The sequence below is a fragment of the Carcharhinus amblyrhynchos genome, chromosome 23, assembly GCF_965287045.1.
Source record: "Carcharhinus amblyrhynchos chromosome 23, sCarAmb.v2.hapA, whole genome shotgun sequence".
NCBI lineage: Eukaryota > Metazoa > Chordata > Chondrichthyes > Carcharhiniformes > Carcharhinidae > Carcharhinus > Carcharhinus amblyrhynchos.
Window position 1 is genome coordinate 9,134,389 of NC_137346.1, and position 20,888 is coordinate 9,155,276.

Below are 20,888 nucleotides of genomic sequence, written 5' to 3' on the forward strand. Positions count from 1 at the left end.
TATTTTGCCTTTATCCCGACACTGTGCCACCTCTCCATAGAGCAAATTGGGAAAAAAAAAACATTCCTTTGAGAAAATTGTGTATTGTGTGTGCAGTTTTGGTGTCCTTATCTGAGGGAGGATGTCCTTGCAATAGAGGGAGTACAGTGAAGGTTTACAGGCTGGCCTCGGGGATGGCAGGTCAGTCATACGAGGAGAGACTAAGTCGGCTAGGATTATATTCACTGGAGTTTAGAAGAATGAGAGGGGATCTCATGGGAACTTGTAAAATTCTAACAGGGTTAGACAGCGTAGATTTGGGAACAATGTTCCTGATGGTGGGGGAGTCCAGAACTAGGGGTCATCGTTTGAGGTAGAGTTTTGGCCATTGTGTAATTTCAAGGAGGAATTAGAATAGAGCTCTCGGGGTTAAAGGGATCAAGGGATGTGGGAGGAAGAAGGGGGGGAATCAGGATATTGAATTTGATCAGCTATTATCGAAATGAATGGCGGAGCAGGTTCAAAAGGCCAAATCGTCCATTGCTGCTTCCAGTTTCTATGTTTTGACGCTTAACATTCTGGGTGAAAGTTAGACTACCTCTGCCACCTGAGTGTGAACGTGACTCAGTTTGATGTGTTCTGGGAGGAAGAGCCCGGACTGTGGGACTGAGCCCGTCCCGGACTGTGGGACCGAGCCCGGCCCGGACTGTGGGACCGAGCCCGGCCCGGACTGTGGGACCGAGCCCGGCCCGGACTGTGGGACCGAGCCCGTCCCGGACTGTGGGACCGAGCCCCGCCCGGACTGTGGGACTGAGCCCGTCCCGGACTGTGAGACCGAGCCCGGCCCGGACTGTGGGACCGAGCCCGGCCCGGACTGTGGGACCGAGCCCGGCCCGGACTGTGGGACCGAGCCCGGCCCGGACTGTGGGACCGAGCCCGGCCCGGACTGTGGGACCGAGCCCGGCCTGGACTGTGGGACTGACCCGGCCCGGAGTGTGGGACTGACCCGGCCCGGACTGTGGGATTGAGCCCGGCCCGGACTGTGGGACTGAGCCCGGCCCGGACTGTGGGACCGAGCCCGGCCCGGACTGTGGGACCGAGCCCCGCCCGGACTGTGGGACCGAGCCCCGCCCGGACTGTGGGACCGAGCCCGGCCCGGACTGTGGGACCGAGCCCGGCCCGGACTGTGGGATTGAGCCCGGCCCGGACTGTGGGACCGAGCCCCGCCCGGACTGTGGGACCGAGCCCCGCCTGGACTGTGGGACTGAGCCCCGGCCCGGACTGTGGGACTGAGCCCCGCCCGGACTGTGGGACCGAGCCCGGCCCGGACTGTGGGACCGAGCCCGGCCCGGACTGTGGGACCGAGCCCGGCCCGGACTGTGGGACCGAGCCCGGCCCGGACTGTGGGACCGACCCCGGCCCGGACTGTGGGACCGAGCCCGGCCCGGACTGTGGGACCGAGCCCGGCCCGGACTGTGGGACCGAGCCCGGCCCGGACTGTGGGACCGAGCCCGGCCCGGACTGTGGGACCGAGCCCCGCCCGGACTGTGAGACCGAGCCCCGCCCGGACTGTGGGACCGAGCCCCGCCCGGACTGTGGGACTGACCCGGCCCGGACTGTGGGACCGAGCCCGGCCTGGACTGTGGGACCGGGCCCGGACTGTGGGACTGAGCCCGGCCCGGACTGTGGGACCGAGCCCGGCCCGGACTGTGGGACCGAGCCCGGCCCGGACTGTGGGACCGAGCCCGGCCCGGACTGTGGGACCGAGCCCGGCCCGGACTGTGGGACCGAGCCCGGCCCGGACTGTGGGATTGAGCCCGGCCCGGACTGTGGGACCGAGCCCCGCCCGGACTGTGGGACCGAGCCCCGCCCGGACTGTGGGACCGAGCCCCGCCCGGACTGTGGGACTGACCCGGCCCGGACTGTGGGACCGAGCCCGGCCTGGACTGTGGGACCGGGCCCGGACTGTGGGACCGAGCCCGGCCCGGACTGTGGGACCGAGCCCGGCCCGGACTGTGGGACCGAGCCCGGCCCGGACTGTGGGACCGAGCCCGGCCCGGACTGTGGGACCGAGCCCGGCCCGGACTGTGGGACCGAGCCCGGCCCGGACTGTGGGACTGACAATCTGGCTCATATGTAGTGTCTTGTCACTACGCCAGACATCCCAAATCACTTTACAGCCAATTAATTACTGTTGGAGTTGCCATGGCAGCGAATTGGTGCACAGCAAGCTCCCACAAATTTGATAATGACCAGATATCATGTTTTTTTATGATGTTGAGGGGTACATATTGGCCGGGATAACAGGGATAACTCGCTGTTCTTGGAAACAGTGACATGGGATCTTTCACATCTACCCGAGAGGCCTCAATTTAACACTTCATCTGAAAAACAGCACCTCCAGCAGTGCAGCACTCCTTCCGCAATGCACTGGACCATCTGTCCCAAGTCTGTGGTGCTCAGGTCCTTGAACCCAAACCTTTCTGAACTAGAGGTGAGCATGCTGCGATCCCAGGAAGGGTGTGTAACAAGAGTGCTTTGGATGCACAGATGGGAAATGGAGGGGTATAGGCGGCTGGTCTAGATGGGACAAGTGATCGGCACAGGCTTGGAGGGCCGAAGGGTCTGTTTCTGTGCTGTACTGTTCTTTTGGATCGAAAGTCTATCCTTTCCCTTAAATTCATGTGTTTCTGGGTTTCGTTAAAAGGCGCGACTGATCGCAGGTGTGAAGAAAGATGTGGAACCCTCTCAAATCACCTCCAATGGCCAAACTGAGAATATCTCAACAGGTATGAACAATTTTATGGCAACCTTTACTCACACAGATTATTTTACAGAATAATTTTGTTTTAAACTGAGTGTGACTGGTTTGTATAGGCAGTTTCTATTAGTGAAACGATAATGACACCCCTTTCAGCTTCTTCCCATGTTACTTGGGGCTGTCACAATGTAACCTCAACCATCCCTTCGGAATTTAGTGGGAGTCTGTTTTATAGAAACAAAATTCAATACCTGCTAGCCCTCCCTATTCAGCCTGTCTGGGGCACAGCACCAACACACACTGCCTTGCCCACGCTCAGATTTTGGGTGCTTTCACAGCTAACCAGCCCTGGAAATGGGTGGTCAACCTTCCTGCTCAGGTAATGCATTTTGGACGGTCTAATACAGATAGGAAATATGCAGTAAATAGCAGAACCCTTACTAGTATTGATAAGCAGAGGGATCTGGGTGTACAGGTACACAGGTCACTGAAAGTGGCAATGCAGGCGGAGAAGGTAGTCAAGAAGGCATTTGGCATACTTATCTTCATCGGCCGGGACACTGAGTTTAAAAATTGGCAAGTCATGTTGCAGCTTTATAGAACCTTAAGCCGCACTTGGAATACACTGTTCAATTCTAGTTGCCATATTACCATAAAGATATGGAAGCTTTAGAGAGGGTACAAAAAAGATTTACCAGGATGTTGCTTGGCATAGAGGGCATTAGCTATGAGGAAAGGTTGGAGAAACTTGGTTTGTTTTCGCTGGAGGTTGAAGGGCGAGCTGATAGAAGTCTACAAGATTATGAGGGGCATAGACAGAGTGGATAGTCAGGAGTTTTTTCCCAGGGTGGAAGAGTCGATTACTCAGGTCACAATTTTAAGGGGCAAGGTTTAAAGGAGATGTATGTGGCAAATTTTTTACACAGAGGGTGATGGGTGCCTGGAACTCACTGCTGGGGGAGGTAGTGGAAGCGGATACGGTAGTGACTTTTAAGGGGCATCTGGACAAATACATGAATAGGATGGGAATAGAGGGATATGGTCCCCAGAAGGGTAGGGGGTTTTAGTTCGGTCGGTGCAGGCTTGGAGGGCCGAAGGGCCTGTTCCTGTGCTGTAATTTTCTTTGTTGTTTGAGACAGGAGCGATACCCCTCAAGCCTCTCCATCTCTGTTATAAATGCCCACCAGAATTCCTGATGGGTATCACTGTACTAAACTGTGCACCATGGAAGAATTATAATACAAATCCATGGCCAATCTCCCTTAGAACCATAGGATCTGTACAGTACAGAAAAAGGCCATTCAGCCCATTGAGTCTGTACCCTCACCTTTTAACCCCACCCAACTAACCCACACATGGTGCTACCCCTTGGCCTTGCACTGAGGGGACAAGCCACGTGTAGCCTTTAGATGAGCTGAGAGAATCGTAGAAAAGAATCATATAATCCCTACATTGCAGAAGCAGGCCATTTGGTCACCAAATCTCCGACAGAGCATCTTACTCAGGCCCGCTCCCCATCCAATCCCTGTAACCCCATGCATTTACCTCCCTAATCTCCCAATTTACACTAAGGGAAAATTTACCATGGCCAATCCTCCTAACCTACACATCTTTGGAAACTGAAGGGCAATTTAGCATGGCCAATCCACCTAATCTACACATCTTTGGACTGTGGGAGGAAACCGGAGCATCTGGAAGAAACCCATGCAGACACGGGGAGAACATGTAGACTTCACACAGACAGTCACCCGAGGCTGGGATCGAACCCGGGTCCCTGGCACTGTGAGGTGCCACTGTGCCAGTACAGATAGAAGATAATGGTACTCTTCATCAATCTAATTCAGTCCAGTACAACATGCTGTTAAAATTGAAATAAGATAGGTTCATAAATAATTTTTTAACCATTGAGGGTGAAAAAAGGTACCAAGGGATTATCTCAATTTAGGCAACCTATTACTTTAAATTCTCGTGTGTGCTATTTTTAGTAAGTTGTCCATATGAAATCCCTGTGTGTTCCAATTTAATAAGGATATTAAGCAGGTTTAGGTTTGATCTTAACGAACCAGTACGTTAAAACCAGAGCACTCACAGGGCAAGGTCAGCCCAGCTTATGTCCTTTAGAATATTTACCAATTTCTGATAATTGTCCAGCATAGAATCCCCACCGTGCAGAAGGAGGCCATTTAGTCCTTGGAGTCTGCACCGACAACAATTGCACCCTATCCCTATAACCCCACATATTTACCCTGCTACTCCCCCCGAAACAATTTAACACAGCCAATCAACCTAACCCGCACATCTTTGGACAGTGGGAGGAAACCCACGCAGATACGAGGAGGATGTGCAAACTCCACACAGACTGTGACCCAAACTGGGAATCGAACCTGGGTCTCTGGTGCTATGAGGCAGCAGTGCTAACCACTGTGCCACCGTGATATGCAGGTTTGGTTGATTGGTCTTGGTATCAGGGGAATTAGTAGTGTAAATACATGGGGTTATGGGGATAGGGCCTGGGTGGGATTGTGGTTGGTGCAGGCTCGATGGGCCAAATGGCCTCCTTGTGCAAGGTAGAGATTCTATGAAGTCCCCTCAACATCTGATATGTTTCAATCAAATTACCCTTCATCCTTCTGATACCTAGTAGCCTCTAAGTCAGAAGGCCAGAGGCTATAAGTTTGTAATTATCCTTGAACCATGCTTGCTCTTGAGCACAGGTCCTCTCGCAGGAATATAGTTCCGAGAAAGCTATCTCTTAGTTTGCTGGTATAATATTGAACTCGCAATGTTTCAATATTGCTCTGTTTTATAGAAGTCTATTTGGGAAATGTTGCAGACATCGATGTCAACGCAGTGGAGAATAACAACAGCCCTGAACCATCGAAAGGGGAAAGCTCTGACCCAGATATGAGCGTCCGTAAAATCTTATCCGTTAAACAGCTGATTGTTCGTCGTGGGCTGGCCTTCCTTTCAGGGCCACTTATCCTGGCAATCGGAATATTGCTAAAGAACATGTAGACACCAAGGAACGTTGTAGAGTCAAGCGGGAATCCAGGTCACCCTCTGTGGCCCCAGGATCAGCAACTTGAGGCTTTGATCGGCAGACAAAGGGAAATTAAATATTGCTCAGAACTAGAGCTGTAAAGCTTTACAGCATGGAAACAGGCCCTTCAGCCCAACTTGTCCATGCTGACCTTTTGTTTCTAACCAATAAGCTAGTCCCAGTTGTCTGTCTTTGGCCCATACCCATCGTACCCATGTAACTGTCTAAACGCTTTTTAAAAGTCAAAATTGTACCCGCCACTATTACTGGCCAACTGGGAGATTCTAATTTTGTACCAGTATACTGGACAGCGTTGGGAATGTACAACACTAGCCAGATTCCCGAGGGTCTGATGGACTGTTCACCTTCCAGGCAGACATGAGGAAGTCATATTCACCTTCGCTGCTAGGATAATGAATAGACGGTGCTGTTAGGCTGTTTGTTACAAAGCTTGCCCTATCTTCAGTGAGAATTGTGCATATTCTATAATGGGACATGCCACCTGCTCTGCCCATTCGCCTCCCAAGGGGTAAAATGACTCGCGCCAAAATTACAGCCTGACATTATCATGGCCATGGAATCGTACATCGCAGACAATGTCCGAGACAGCACCATCACCGATTCTGGGTGTATCCTGTCCCACTGGAGGATGGACCCAGCAGACATGGTGGGGGATACAGTGGCATACAGATGAGGGCAGTGGCAGGGGGAGGAATTGTCCTGGGAGTCCTAAACGTCACATCCGGACCCCATGAGGCCTCATGGCATCAGGCCAAACATGTGTTAGGGACCAGATCAGAAACTCCAAGGCATATTGTAAAGTTATCCTCAACCCCAACTATTTTTGATTTTGGCATAAGGTGTTCCACTCCAGATGTGATTCTACCAACCCACTAGGAAGCTTTATTCAAAACAAACTTTATTTATTAACACAGTTAAAATATAACAAAAATAATTAGCATAACTTTTACCAATTGAAATACTTAAACTTAACAAAGTATAAATCTTAACGGTTGGCTATTTCCGTCAGTTCCAATATAAGCAATATTCCCTTTGACGTAAACTCCTCTTCAGAATCAGTTTGCAAAAGCACGTCCGATCACATGAATTCCCGATATTCCAGACTTTTAACCCCTTGGGACAGAGATACAGAGAGGCACCTGTCTTCGACAGCAGCCTCCAGAGGAAATCCTGTCTTTACACAGTGAAAGGGGAGGGGGGGCAGAAAACACCTCTTGCCTTTTGAAGACCTTTGGAGAGAGATACCAATATTCTGATAGATCCAAGACTTCAAAGACTTCGGTGGTGGTGGAGGTGAACGTGTTGGGGTCTTTTAAGAGACTTCTGAATGAGTACATAAGAACATAAGAACACATGGGATTTAATGGGATTGAGGGTTATAGATAGGCCTGGTAGGTAGGGATATGATCAGCGCAACTTGTGGGCCGAAGGGCCTGTTTGTGCTGTAATGTTCTATGTCTATGTTTAAATTCCAGAAAGAGAGAGGGATAGAGTTAGTGCTCTTTTCAAAATCAAACAGCAACTGCCTGCTTTTTTTCTTTCTCTGTAAGCCTAGCTCCACCTACTCATGATTTTCTTCTAATCAGTCAACTTAATCAAACCGTATTCTGAAAACCCCAGGGGACACCTCTAAGAATAACAGTAATGCAGGAGCCCAGATTAAAACAAACACATTAAATTACTCCATAATGTCAGTGGGACTAACAGGGTAAATACATGGGGTTCGGGAGATAGGACCTTCTGCAGTATCAGCGGGTAGGCTGCCAGCTGTAGGCAATTTGGCATTGTTATCAGATTTGGCTTATCACCAGAAACATGATACAAAATACATTGCTTCAAGGGACAGTATCATCACACATGGACAAGGACACCTCCTGCTGGTTATCATGTTTAGCATCCCCCACCCTCCCCCCTCAGTTGATGAATTATACCCCTCCATGTTAAACACCACTCGGAGGATGCATGATGGCACAGTGGTTAGCACTGCTGCCTCAGAGCACCAGGGACCTGGGTTCAATTCCCAGCTTGGGTCACTGTCTGTCTGAAGTCTGCACGTTCTCCCCATGTCTGCGTGGGCTTCCTCTGGGTGCTCTTCCGAAAGATGTGCTGATTAGGGTGCATTGGCCATGCTAAGTTCTCCCTCAGTGTACCCAAACAGGCGCCGGAGTGTGGCAACTAGGGGATTTTCACAGTAACTTCATGTAAGCCTACTTGTGACACTAATAAATAAACTAAAACTAAAAAACACTGGTAAGGGCACAGAATGCATTCTGGGTGAGGGACTTCAATATCCATTACAAGGAGAGGTAAAATGTTTCCTCTGTACATTATCTCACTGTTGGGGTGCCCTTCCATAATGGATAAGAGAGGAATATCGACATGATACATATCACAGCTGTGCCATCAGACCATCCAACTAGGCTGACTCGAGTCTGTATCCAACTTGTTGCCTCATTACAACATTGGGGCAACAGCTACAGGTGTTAAGGGGATCAAATCTCTCAATTCTGATCTTGCCTCACAACAAATAAACATCTACATGTATTTATAATCAAATGTTTGCTTTATTATCTTTTTTCACTTTTGCCCCCAAAGAACTGTGAATCTGTGGAATTCACTACCCAAAGTGCGATGGATGCTGGGACAGTGAATAGATTTAAGGAGGAGTTAGACAGATTTTTAATTGGTCATGGGGGTTGAAGGGTTATGGGGAGAAGGCAGGAAAATGGGGATGCATATCAGCCATGGCGGAGTGGACTCGATGGGCCGAATGGTCTAATTCTGCTTCGGTATCTTATGAGCTTCCGAACACAGGTGATGGGTGAGATTTCTTGGCCTCTCAGCCGTGTGTTTCCCGTTGGCAGGAGATAGGAATTGCCATTGACCTCACCCCCGACAGGTAAGGGGGACTCAACTGCAAGGACCAGGAACTCCCGCTGGCATGAATGGCCAGAGAATTCCAGCCCCCATTACTCATGTGCCGAATTAATAAACCTGAACATATAGATTCATCGAACACAGTAACATTTCAAAAGTGTTGATTGGGCGCAATTTGTTTTGCGACACCGGGAGGATGTGGAAGGTGCTATATAAATGCAAGTCCTTTCTTTCTTTCCTTTGCACTGAATGCATTCCTTTTGCTTTCTGAGACCGGTCATTGACTGCACAAACTGAATGCTGAAACGTTAACCCGAGAAGGTGAGTCAGTTCTCTGAACCAGGTGCTCCAAGCAGGTGGAACACAGGTCATGAAGCCAGCTCTATGTCCAGTAGGTAAGGTCCCTCACAGGCAGCACTGTTTGTGGAATTACCTATCAGAAACTGGGGTCCGCAGAACCCCGGGGGGTCCATGGGAGACCCCCAGGGAAAGCCTAACAGGACAAGTGCATTGAGATATTCGACAAACACTGCAGAGCTGCCAGTCTCATCAGAGGCTGTCTTCTGGAGAAGATTGGGGGGTGGGGGGTAACGCCTGGGATGGAGAGGAGGAAGGGTGAGTTTGTGTGAGGGGTTGGGGGGGGGCGAGTGTGTGTGAGCGGAGGAGGGGGGGGGCGAGTCTGTGTGAGGGGAGGGGGTGAGTGTGTGTGAGGGGAGGGGGGTGAGTGTGTGTGAGGGGAGAGGGGGTGAGTGTGTGTGAGCGGAGGGGGGGGGCGAGTGTGTGTGAGGGGAGGGGGGTGAGTGTGTGTGAGGGGAGAGGGGGCGAGTGTGTGTGAGGGGAGAGGGGGTGAGTGTGTGTGAGGGGAGGGGGGCGAGTGTGTGTGAGGGGAGAGGGGGTGAGTGTGTGTGAGGGGAGAGGGGGCGAGTGTGTGTGAGGGGAGAGGGGGCGAGTGTGTGTGAGGGGAGAGGGGGGTGAGTGTGTGTGAGGGGAGAGGGGGTGAGTGTGTGTGAGGGGAGGGGGGCGAGTGTGTGTGAGGAGAGGGGGTGAGTGTGTGTGAGGGGAGAGGGGGTGAGTGTGTGTGAGGGGAGGGGGGCGAGTGTGTGTGAGGAGAGGGGGTGAGTGTGTGTGAGGGGAGGGGGGCGAGTGTGTGTGAGGGGAGAGGGGGGTGAGTGTGTGTGAGAGGAGAGGGGGCGAGTGTGTGTGAGGGGAGAGGGGGTGAGTGTGTGTGAGGGGAGGGGGGGTGAGTGTGTGTGAGGGGAGAGGGGGCGAGTGTGTGTGAGGGGAGAGGGGGCGAGTGTGTGTGAGGGGAGAGGGGGCGAGTGTGTGTGAGGGGAGAGGGGGTGAGTGTGTGTGAGGGGAGAGGGGGGTGAGTGTGTGTGAGGGGAGGGGGGGTGAGTGTGTGTGAGGGGAGGGGGGTGAGTGTGTGTGAGGGGAGAGGGGGTGAGTGTGTGTGAGGGGAGGGGGGCGAGTGTGTGTGAGGGGAGAGGGGGTGAGTGTGTGTGAGGGGAGAGGGGGTGAGTGTGTGTGAGGGGAGAGGGGGCGAGTGTGTGTGAGGGGGGTGAGTGTGTGTGAGGGGAGAGGGGGCAAGTGTGTGTGAGGGGGGTGAGTGTGTGTGAGGGGAGGGGGGTGAGTGTGTGTGAGGGGAGAGGGGGCAAGTGTGTGTGAGGGGGGTGAGTGTGTGTGAGGGGAGGGGGGTGAGTGTGTGTGAGGGGAGAGGGGGCGAGTGTGTGTGAGGGGAGAGGGGGTGAGTGTGTGTGAGGGGAGAGGGGGTGAGTGTGTGTGAGGGGAGAGGGGGTGAGTGTGTGTGAGGGGAGAGGGGGTGAGTGTGTGTGAGGGGAGAGGGGGGTGAGTGTGTGTGAGGGGAGAGGGGGTGAGTGTGTGTGAGGGGAGAGGGGGTGAGTGTGTGTGAGGGGAGAGGGGGTGAGTGTGTGTGAGGGGAGAGGGGGTGAGTGTGTGTGAGGGGAGAGGGGGTGAGTGTGTGTGAGGGGAGAGGGGGTGAGTGTGTGTGAGGGGAGAGGGGGCGAGTGTGTGTGAGGGGAGGGGGGCGAGTGTGTGTGAGGGGAGAGGGGGTGAGTGTGTGTGAGGGGAGAGGGGGCGAGTGTGTGTGAGGGGAGAGGGGGTGAGTGTGTGTGAGGGGAGGGGGGGTGAGTGTGTGTGAGGGGAGAGGGGGTGAGTGTGTGTGAGGGGAGGGGGGCGAGTGTGTGTGAGGGGAGGGGGGCGAGTGTGTGTGAGGGGAGAGGGGGCGAGTGTGTGTGAGGGGAGAGGGGGCGAGTGTGTGTGAGGGGAGAGGGGGTGAGTGTGTGTGAGGGGAGAGGGGGTGAGTGTGTGTGAGGGGAGAGGGGGTGAGTGTGTGTGAGGGGAGAGGGGGCGAGTGTGTGTGAGGGGAGGGGGGGGAGTGTGTGTGAGGGGAGAGGGGGGTGAGTGTGTGTGAGGGGAGGGGGGGGCGAGTGTGTGTGAGGGGAGAGGGGGTGAGTGTGTGTGAGGGGAGGGGGGGGGCGAGTGTGTGTGAGGGGAGGGGGTGAGTGTGTGTGAGGGGAGGGGTGCGAGTGTGTGTGAGGGGAGAGGGGGCGAGTGTGTGTGAGGAGAGGGGGTGAGTGTGTGTGAGGGGAGAGGGGGCGAGTGTGTGTGAGGGGAGAGGGGGCGAGTGTGTGTGAGGGGAGAGGGGGCGAGTGTGTGTGAGGGGAGAGGGGGCGAGTGTGTGTGAGGGGAGAGGGGGCGAGTGTGTGTGAGGGGAGGGGGGGCGAGTGTGTGTGAGGGGAGAGGGGGCGAGTGTGTGTGAGTGGAGAGGGGGCGAGTGTGTGTGAGGAGAGGGGGGCGAGTGTGTGTGAGGGGAGAGGGGGTGAGTGTGTGTGAGGGGAGAGGGGGTGAGTGTGTGTGAGGGGAGGGGGGGTGAGTGTGTGTGAGGGGAGGGGGGCGAGTGTTAATGTGGGTGCGGGGGGGAGGGGGCCGAGTGATCTACACCTAATCCTATCTCCTATCTTCCGATGTTCTTACCTGCTCAGGGATTCTGTAGTCATCCAAGCGGGAAAGATGGCCTGTCACCTAAATGGAATTTTCCAGAATTTCTCCACCTTGTTGAACTCGGCAAGTTGGAGAATCTTGTTCCTTGTGAATTTGTCCAGCGTACGTACAAAGGAGGAGCAGGGATAGGCCATTCGGTCCCTCAAGCCCTCTCTGCCATTTAATAACATTATGGCTGATGTGATAGCCATTTCAAATATCCCTCCCACCTACCCCGATAACTGATTACCCCCCTGCTTTGCAAGAATATATCCACCTCTGCCTTAACAATATTCAAAGCCTCTGCTTCCACTGCCTCCTCAGGAAGAAAGTTCTAGAGTGTCAACACCCACTGAGAGAAAATATTTCTCCTCATCTCCGTTCTAACTGGGCCGCCCCTAATTTTTAAATAGTGACCTCCTCGGCCTAGATTCTCCCACAAGAGGTGACATTCTCTCCACATCCGCCCTGTCAATATCCCTCAGGGTCCTGTATGTTTCAATCAAATTGCCTCTTAATCTTCTAAACTCCAGTGGATACAAGCTCAGACTCTCCAACCTTTCCTCATAAGCCAACCCACCCTTCCAGGCCGCTGGGTAAACCTTCCCTGAACTATTTCCAACACATTTACATCCTTTCTCAGACAAGGTGACCAATCCTGAACACAGTACTCCAGATGTGATCTCACTATGGCCCTGTACAACTGAAGCATAACCTCCCTACTCCTGTATTCAATATCTCTTGCAATAAATTTATTAATGTTCCATCAGCTTTCCTAATTACTTGCATACAAGCCTTTTGTGATTCATGCACGAGGAACCCTCTGTACCTCAGAACTTGGCAATCTCTTACAATTTAGATAATATCCTTCATTTTTATTCTTCCTGCCAAAATGGACAATTTCACATTTTCACACATTATACTGCATTTGCCAGATTGTTGCCCACCCACGTAACTTACTTAAATCTTTTTGTTGCCTCTTTATGTCCTCTTCACTACTTACTTTCCTACTTATCTTTGTGCTATCAGCAAATATGACAACTATCCCATCGATCCCTTCATCAAAATCATTTATATAAACTGTGAACAGTTGAGATCCCAGCACTGATCCCTGCTGGGCACACCACATGTTGTCAACCTGAAAGAAAATAATTTATTATTACTCTCTGCTTCCTGTTCGCCAGCCAATCTTCATTCCATGTTACCCTCTATACCACGGATTTTTATTTTCCACAATAATCTTTGATGTGGCACTTTACCATATGCCCTCTGGAATTCTAAGTACAGTACATCCACTGGTTCCCCTTTATCTAGAGCATGTTATTTCCTCAAAGAACTCCAATAAATTGATTAAACATGATTTCCCTTTCACAAAACCATGTTGACCCTGCCTGATTATCTTGAGTTTATCAAATTACCTTACTACAACTTCTTTAATAATGGCTTCTAACATTTTCCCTATGACGGATGTTAGACTAACTATCAAAATTCCCCAGTCGCCACACTCCAGCATCTGTTTGGGTGCATTGAGGGAGAATTTAGCATGGCCAGTGCACCTAACTAGCACATCTCCCGGACTGTGGGAGGAAATCTATGCAGACACGGGGAGAAAGTGGGAAAGCAAATTGCATGGAGGATACGGAAAGTCTGCAGAGAGATTTGGATAGGCTGAGTGAGTGGGTGTGGAAGGAATAATAGTAAAATGGACTATTATTTAAATGGTGAAAAATTACAACATGCTACTGTGCAGAGGGACCTGGGGGTCCTTGTGCATGAATCACAAAAACCCAGTCTGCAGGTGCAGCAGGTGATCAAGAAGGCAAATGGAATGTTGGTCTTTATAGCGAGGGGGATAGAATATAAAAGTAGGGAGGTCTTGCTGCAACTGTACAGGGCACTGGTGAGGCTGCAACTGGAGTACTGTGTGCAGTTTTGGTCCCCTTATTTGTGAAAGGATATATTGGCCTTGGAGGGAGTGCAGAGAAGGTTCACCAGGTTGATTTCAGAGATGAGGGGGTTAGCTTATGAAGAGAGATTGAGTAGATTGGGTCTGTACTCATTGGAGTTTAGAAGGCTGAGGGGTGATCGTATAGAGACATATAAGATAATGAAGGGGCTAGGTAGGGTAGAGGTAGAGAGATTCTTTCCACTTAGAAAGGAAACAAGAACTAGAGGACACAGCCTCAAAATCAGGGGGGGTCAGTTTAGAACAGAGTAGAGGAGGAACTTCTTCTCTCAGAGGGTACTGAATCTCTGGAATTCTCTGTCCATTGAAGTGGTGGAGGCCACCTCGTTGAATATGTTTAAGTCACGGGTAGATAGATTTCTGACTAATAAGGGAATTAAGGGTTATGGGGAGCAGGCGGGTAAGTGGGACTGATCCACTTCAGATCAGCCATGATCTTATTGAATGGTGGGGCAGGCTTGAGGGGCTAGATGGCCTACTCCTGCTCCTATTTCTTACGTAGAACGTACAAACTCCACAGAAACAGTGACCAAGCTGGGAATTGAACCTGGGTCCGTGGCACTGTGAGGCAGCAGTGCTAACCACTGTGCTACCCACAACAGAGCATTTTGAGTCGGTTTGACACTTCATCAGAGAGGGTTATGTCAGGGCAATGCCAGGGGAGGGGTTCTGCACCCGGGTGAAGGTGACTTCTTGGCACGTGCTGAGGTGGTCTTTAAAAATGGTACCCAGATCCTCAAAGCATCAGTTTGATTGAGGAGTGGATGCATGAGAGATGAGAATTCTTACACCCAGCAAGGTGTTATGGTCTGGAAGCATGATGGAAACAGATGGAATGTAATAACTTTTAAAAGATAGACATATGAAAAAGATAAGAAAGGAGAAGAAAAATTTTGCAAAACTTTGTGGACAGAGCATTTATCCGACAGTAGGAGTACTTGAGTTAGAATCGTAGAACCCTACAGTGCAGAAGGAGGCCCTTCGAGTCTGCACTGAACATAATCCCACCAGGTCCTACTCCCATATCCCTACATAGTATACCCACTAATCCCTCTAACCTACACATCCCTGGACACTAAGGGGCAATTTTAGCATGGTCAATCAACCTAACCTGCACATCTTTGGACTGTGGGAGGAAACTGGAGTACCCAGAGGAAACCCACACAGACACGAGGAGAATGTGCAAACTCCACATTGCTGCCATTCGTGTGTTGCAAGCAATAAAAGAATTAACTTCAGAAAGTAAATCAAAGAGAAAGGTTTAATAAAGAGTCTTCATTACTCCAACACTTGGGTCAACCCTGGACCATACAAGCTCCCCACATTGTGGCATAGTTCCTTATTTATAGTGAATCAGCTGGTCAGCTGACTATTACACCACTCTGTAATTGGTTTACTGGGTCAGCTGACCCTCACCTCCTGTTCCCATTGGTCACATTACATCCAATACAAACTTGTCACACTCTAACACAGAGGAGGTGAAAGAGTCATGTTGGATAGCTGGTTTGAAAAGGGACACTGAGTTCAAGACCTCCTTCAATGCTTTTGCAATCTCCAAGATTAATAACTCTGACCATGTCCAATAAGTAAGTAATTTGGAATGTCAGTTGAACAACTCCTGGGATCTTTCGCTGTTTCTCCTCGTCACCTTTCGATAGCTGGTAGTTAGAGTTTATTTTTCAGTAGCAGCTCCAAAGTTCAGGTTAATCTTGGTGAATACATAACAGCTTTGCCAATGAAAATCATGCTCGGATCAGGAACTCGAGATTACAAACCAAGAATTTGCCGAGTTTTAATTCGCAGCCCGGTTAATAATTCATTTCATCATTTATTGTGGAACTGAGTGACAGGGAATATCTACGGGAGCTACATTTTGTCCAATAAAGATTCAAAAGCCAGATAAACACAATCCCTGACAAAAGCCATTCAGCCCATCATAGAGTCATAGGATCATACAGTGCAGAAGGAGGCCATTCAGCCCATCAAGCCTGCACCAATTTCCAAAAGAACATCTTACCCAGACCCAGGACACTTAAATGATTTAAACCCATTAAGAGGAAAGAGTCTATGTTCCAGCAACTGACTAAACAGAGGTGGTACTGTGGTTAACATTGTTGCCTCACAGCGTCAGGGACACAGGTTCAATTCCAGCCTTGGGTAACCGTCTGTGTGGGGTTTGCACATTCTCCTCGTGTCTGTGTGCGTTTCTCTGGTTTCCCCCCACACTCCAAAGATGCGCAGGTTAGGTAGATTAGCCATGGTAAATCAGTGGCCTTATAGAATCATAGAATCCCTGCAGTGCAAGTGGAGGTCTTTTGGCCCATCGAGTTTGCACCAATCAAAATCCCACCCAGGTTCTATCCCCATAACCCACAGATTTACCTTGCTATGGAATTATGGAGATGGGGTGGGGGAGAGGACTTGGGTAAAATACATTGTCAGAGGGTTGGTGCAGACTGATGGGCTGAATGGCCGCCTTCTGCACTATAGGGATTCGAAGATAAATTCCAGAATCTTTCGTTCCCATGAGTGTGAAAGTGTGAAAGATCTCGTCTTCAGTCCTAACTTTGCCTACTGACCAAGGAAGCCATGTTCCCCCAGCCTCGACTGTCGTTCATTTTTCCCACAGTATTTGCTATATTGTTCTACTCTTGAGGCAGACAAAGCACTAAGCTGCCTTCTCCGAAACATTGAATTGGTCAACTTTCTCCAGACTTCAAACTTCCCAACGTTCAGCCTCATGGCGGCACGGTGGCACAGTGGTTAGCACTGCTGCTTCACAGCTCCAGGGACCTGGGTTCGATTCCTGGCTCGGGTCACTGTCTGTGTGGAGTTTGCACATTCTCCTCGTGTCTGTGTGGGTTTCCTCCAGGTGCTCCGGTTTCCTCCCACAGTCCAAAGATGTGCGTGTTAGGTTAATTGGCCACGCTTAAATTGCCCCTGAGTGTCCTGGGATGTATAGGTTAGAGGGATTGTTGGGTAAAATATATGGGGATAGAGCCTGGGTGGGATCGTTGTTGGTACAGGCTCGATGGACCAAATGGCCTCCTTCTGCACTATCGGGATTCTATGATTCAAGGTTACTCTATTGCTTTTGAAATCTGTTGGGGTTTCCTTAGGTTGTAAAAGGCAGAGTGTTGAACACAAAATTTATTCTCTCCTCTGCCTCAGCTCCAGTTTTTAAATGTCTCCTTTTGTGTCTTGATCAACCAGATGCAGGCCAGAACAAAGTGTAAAGTTTATTTATTAGTCACAAGTAGGCTTATATTAACAGTGCAATGATGTTACTGTGAGAATTTTCCAGTCGCCACACTCCAGCACCTGTTCGGGTCCACTGAGGGAGAATTTAGCACGGCCAATATACTTTTACAGATGCATCATCGAAAGCATTCTTTCTGGTTGTATCACAGCTTGGTATGGGCTCCTGCTCAGCCCAAGACTGCTAGGAACTACAAAAGGTTGTGAATGTAGCCCAATCCATCAGGCAAACCAGCCTCCCATCCATTGACTCTGTCTACACCTCCCACTGCCTCGGAAAAGCAGCCAGTATAATTAAGGACTCCATGCACCCTGGACATTCTCTCTTCCACCTTCTCCCATTAGGAAAAAGATACAAAAGTCTGAGGTCACATATCAACCAACTCAAGAACAGCTTCTTTCCTGCTGCTGTTGGACTTCTGAATGGGCTTACGTTGCATTAAGTTGATCTTTCTCTACACCCTAGCTATGACTGTAACATTGCATTCCGCACTCTCTCCTTTCCTTCTCTATGAATGGTATGTTTTGTCTGTATGGCACGCAAGAAACAATACTTTTCACTGTATGTTGGTATGTTAGCCTTTATAGGAAGGGGTATAGAATATAAGAGCTGGAGTCTAATGTTGCAGTTGTACAGAATGTTGGTTCGGCCGCATTTGAAGTACTGCGTCCAGTTCTGGTCGCCTTACTACCGGAGGGACGTGGAGACTCTGGAGAGAGTGCAGAGGAGGTTTACCAGGATGTTGCCTGGTATGGAAGGACTGGGGTATGAGGAAAGATTGAAGAAATTGGGGCTCTTTTCCCTTGAAAGACGCCGACTGAGGGGGGATCTAATAGAGGTATATAAGATTATGAAGGGTATAGATAGAGTAAACAGAGGTAAGCTATTTCCTATAATAGAGACACGTAGGACAAGGGGCCATGTGCTTAAGGTGAGGGGGGAGTGGTACAACACAGATATTAGAGGGAGGTTTTTCACACAGAGGGTAGTGGGGGTACGGAATGCTCTGCCAAGTAAGGTGGTGGAGGCAAACACGCTAGAGTCCTTTAAGAGTAACTTAGACAGGCATATGACTGAGTTGGAGATGGGTGGATATAGGAGACCCTTTTAAATAAGGGTCATTAGCATTGGGGCGTCCCTGGTAATGTAAATGGGTATAGTATGATATTAATTTTTTTTTTCATTCACAGGTTTTAAGTCGGTCCACCTCGTGTCCAATGAGGGGCATACACGCGATGGGTCGTACTGGGGCTGCTCTTGGTTGTTCGAGATTGGCCTAGTGCTTCATGTCGTTAGTGTGTGCCTAAACTGGACAAGATACTGGGCAAGACGACAGCTCAGTGACTATCACTGATTGCTGTGCAGACGCATGGATTTGGGCCGGTGTCTGTGGGAGTTTGCGCATTCTCCCCGTGCTTGCGTGGGTTTTCTCCAGGTGCTCCGGTTTCCTCCCACACCCCAAAGATGTGCTGTTAGGCTGATTGGCAGGAATAAATTGTCTCTAAATCAGTTTCCCTCAATCTGGATGGCCATAAAACATTAGATAGGGGTCATGAGTAGAGGGGTGGACTAGTGGTGTTGAGATGGCGGCGCGGGCTCGTTGGGCCGAAGGGCCTGTTTCCCGGGCTGATTTTGTTCTTTGTTCTTTGACTGTGGGAGGAAGCCCGAGCACCCAGCGGAAGCCCACGCAGACATGGGGAGAACATGCAGACTCCACACAGACAGTGACCCAGGTGGGAATCGAACCCGGGTCCCTGGTGCTATGAGGGAGCAGTGCTAACCACTGTGCACTTCGCAGTTTTAGTATGGCAACCTCTGACTTGCATTCCATTACTTGAGTTCTATTGCTCATTATCCTGACCACTTTGTTAACTGTGAACTCGGCAGTGACTTGTATTCACTCATATTATTCCAGATCTCTTTCAACTATGTGCTTGAGCTGTGAGAAGATTATATTTACATAATGACACTTAACGTGGTGGAGATGCAGTGTGAAGGCAGGATTATGTCTTTACAGGGACTGTGCGTGGTCTCTCCAACCAACACCGTCATGAATAGACATCTGCAACCAAGTCACTGTCTGTGTGGAGTTTGCACATTCTCCTCGTGTCTGCGTGGGTTTCCTCTGGGTGCTCCGGTTTCCTCCCACAGTCCAAAGATGTGCGGGTTAGGTTGATTGGCCATGCTAAGAAATTGCCCCTTAGTGTCCAGGGATGCATAGGTTAGAGGGATTAGTGGGTATAATATGTGGGGGTAGGGGCTGGGTGGGATTGTGTTCGGTGCAGACTCGATGGGCTGAAGGGCCTCTTTCTGCGCTGTAGGGTTCTGTGATTCTCAGTCAATTGGTGAGGAGGATGCCAACTATCTTATTTGCATCTGGCGATAATGTAATCACGTGGCACAGGCACTGCCTGCCCATTGTATCCTTCAGGGCACAGTTAAGTGGATCAGTGGTGGCACTAGCTAACCACTCGGTAATGGATATAGAAGCCTCAGAACCAAAGTGAAATTTGTGCTCGTTCATATCCACTCATGTTCGCCACGGGGCAATACCGGTTCGTCATTTGAGGTTAGGAGGTGGGTGGCAAATGGCAGGATGTTTCCTTGCTTACGTTTGACCAGAATCTGCCCGCGTTCTAGGTTTAACGTTGAGTTCTCCTCACAACTGACTGGGTCCGACTGTACCCGCAGATCTGGAGAATCTGTTCTGCTGACGGGACAAAACACATCCAGGGAGGGTGATGCCTGGGACACTGGCTCAAGGGTTTGACAATATCAGGCTGTCTCTAACTAATTTCAGACATCTACATTCTGGTCACGAGAGTGTCAGCTTGCTCACTGTGTCTAAAGTTTATTTATTAATGTCACAAGTAGACTTACATTAACACGGCAATGAAGTTACTGTGAAAATCCCCTAGTTGCCACACTCCAGCACCTGTTCGGGTACACTGAGTGAGAATTTAGTATGGTCAATGCATCTAACCAGCACGCATTTTGGACTGCGGGAGGAAACCGGAGCAAACCCACGCAGACACAGGGAGAATGTGTAAACTCCACACAGATAGTGACCCAAGCTAGGAATCGAACCCGGGTCCCTGGCTCAGTGAGGCAGCAGTGCTAACCACTGTGCCACCATGCCGCACAGCCACCGAAATGGAAAAGTATTTACAACCACACAGCTATCCAAATGAAATTTCAGCTCTTCGTAAGATGGATGGAAATCTGTCCCTAACAGTTAATAATTCTTTCATTATTAATTTGTCAGTTGATTGGAGGTCATTTGTAGTGACAGGTTTTTGTGTGAACTTTTCCATCTTGTACCGTTCAGGCTGTGGGAAATAGTCTTGCTTTGTCTCTGCAACGTTGACTGGGGTCTACGAGCCCTTTCTGAGAATGAAGTGTATCACCAGTCCAATTGCCAGTATAAATGGCCCTGAGAGGAAAGCTAGGCCACGGCGAATGATCAGTTGTTTTGTGGGCAGGATTTCTCCGACCGTGGTAACTCCAGTGTCCACGATGGAAGACTCATCAGTCACCGGCCCCTTGTTTGTCTCTTGTTCCAATTCACAAACATTGGGATTCACGGCACCATTTCCTGTGCCCATATCTGTGAAGGAAAGTATCATTGGAAAGTTGTCAGTACATGAAGGTACCAGTTGGTCCAACTGTTCTTCAGAGGGCTGGTGATCAGGTCAGTGATCTCCTCACATGCCCACTAGCCTTTGGGGATACCACATGATCTATGTAAAGATCTGTCCTGTCAAAAGTATGATGATCAACACGAGGTTTTGAACTCTTAGTTTTGGATTATTTCAGTACAGAGATTCTCTACTCATTGCCCACCGAGGGTTAGCTGTGTAGGCCTCCTGACAAAGATTAAGGGGCTTTCTCAAAACATTATCTTCATAGAATAGAATCCCTACAATGGAGGAGGGGGCCATTCAGCCTGTACTGACAACAATCCCACTCAGGCCCTATCCCCGTA

The 20,888-nt window shown here is 50.2% G+C and overlaps 2 protein-coding genes across 2 annotated transcripts in view; one reads left to right on the forward strand and one right to left on the reverse strand.

Annotated features, from left to right (window-relative positions):
- LOC145357269 (multidrug and toxin extrusion protein 1-like) overlaps nucleotides 1-6,043 on the forward strand; it is a 41,471-nt gene extending 35,428 nt beyond the window's left edge. Inside the window, exons 16-17 of the mRNA XM_080210468.1 lie at nucleotides 2,687-2,768; nucleotides 5,550-6,043. Of these exons, the coding sequence (XP_080066594.1) occupies nucleotides 2,687-2,768; nucleotides 5,550-5,755 (288 nt within the window). The 3' untranslated portion in view covers nucleotides 5,756-6,043. The remainder of the gene's footprint in view (nucleotides 1-2,686; nucleotides 2,769-5,549) is intronic.
- A 14,109-nt stretch (nucleotides 6,044-20,152) lies between these two features.
- LOC145357456 (multidrug and toxin extrusion protein 1-like) overlaps nucleotides 20,153-20,888 on the reverse strand; it is a 45,075-nt gene continuing 44,339 nt past the window's right edge. The window contains exon 17 of the mRNA XM_080210809.1: nucleotides 20,153-20,510. Within this exon, the coding sequence (XP_080066935.1) occupies nucleotides 20,278-20,510 (233 nt within the window). The 3' untranslated portion in view covers nucleotides 20,153-20,277. The remainder of the gene's footprint in view (nucleotides 20,511-20,888) is intronic.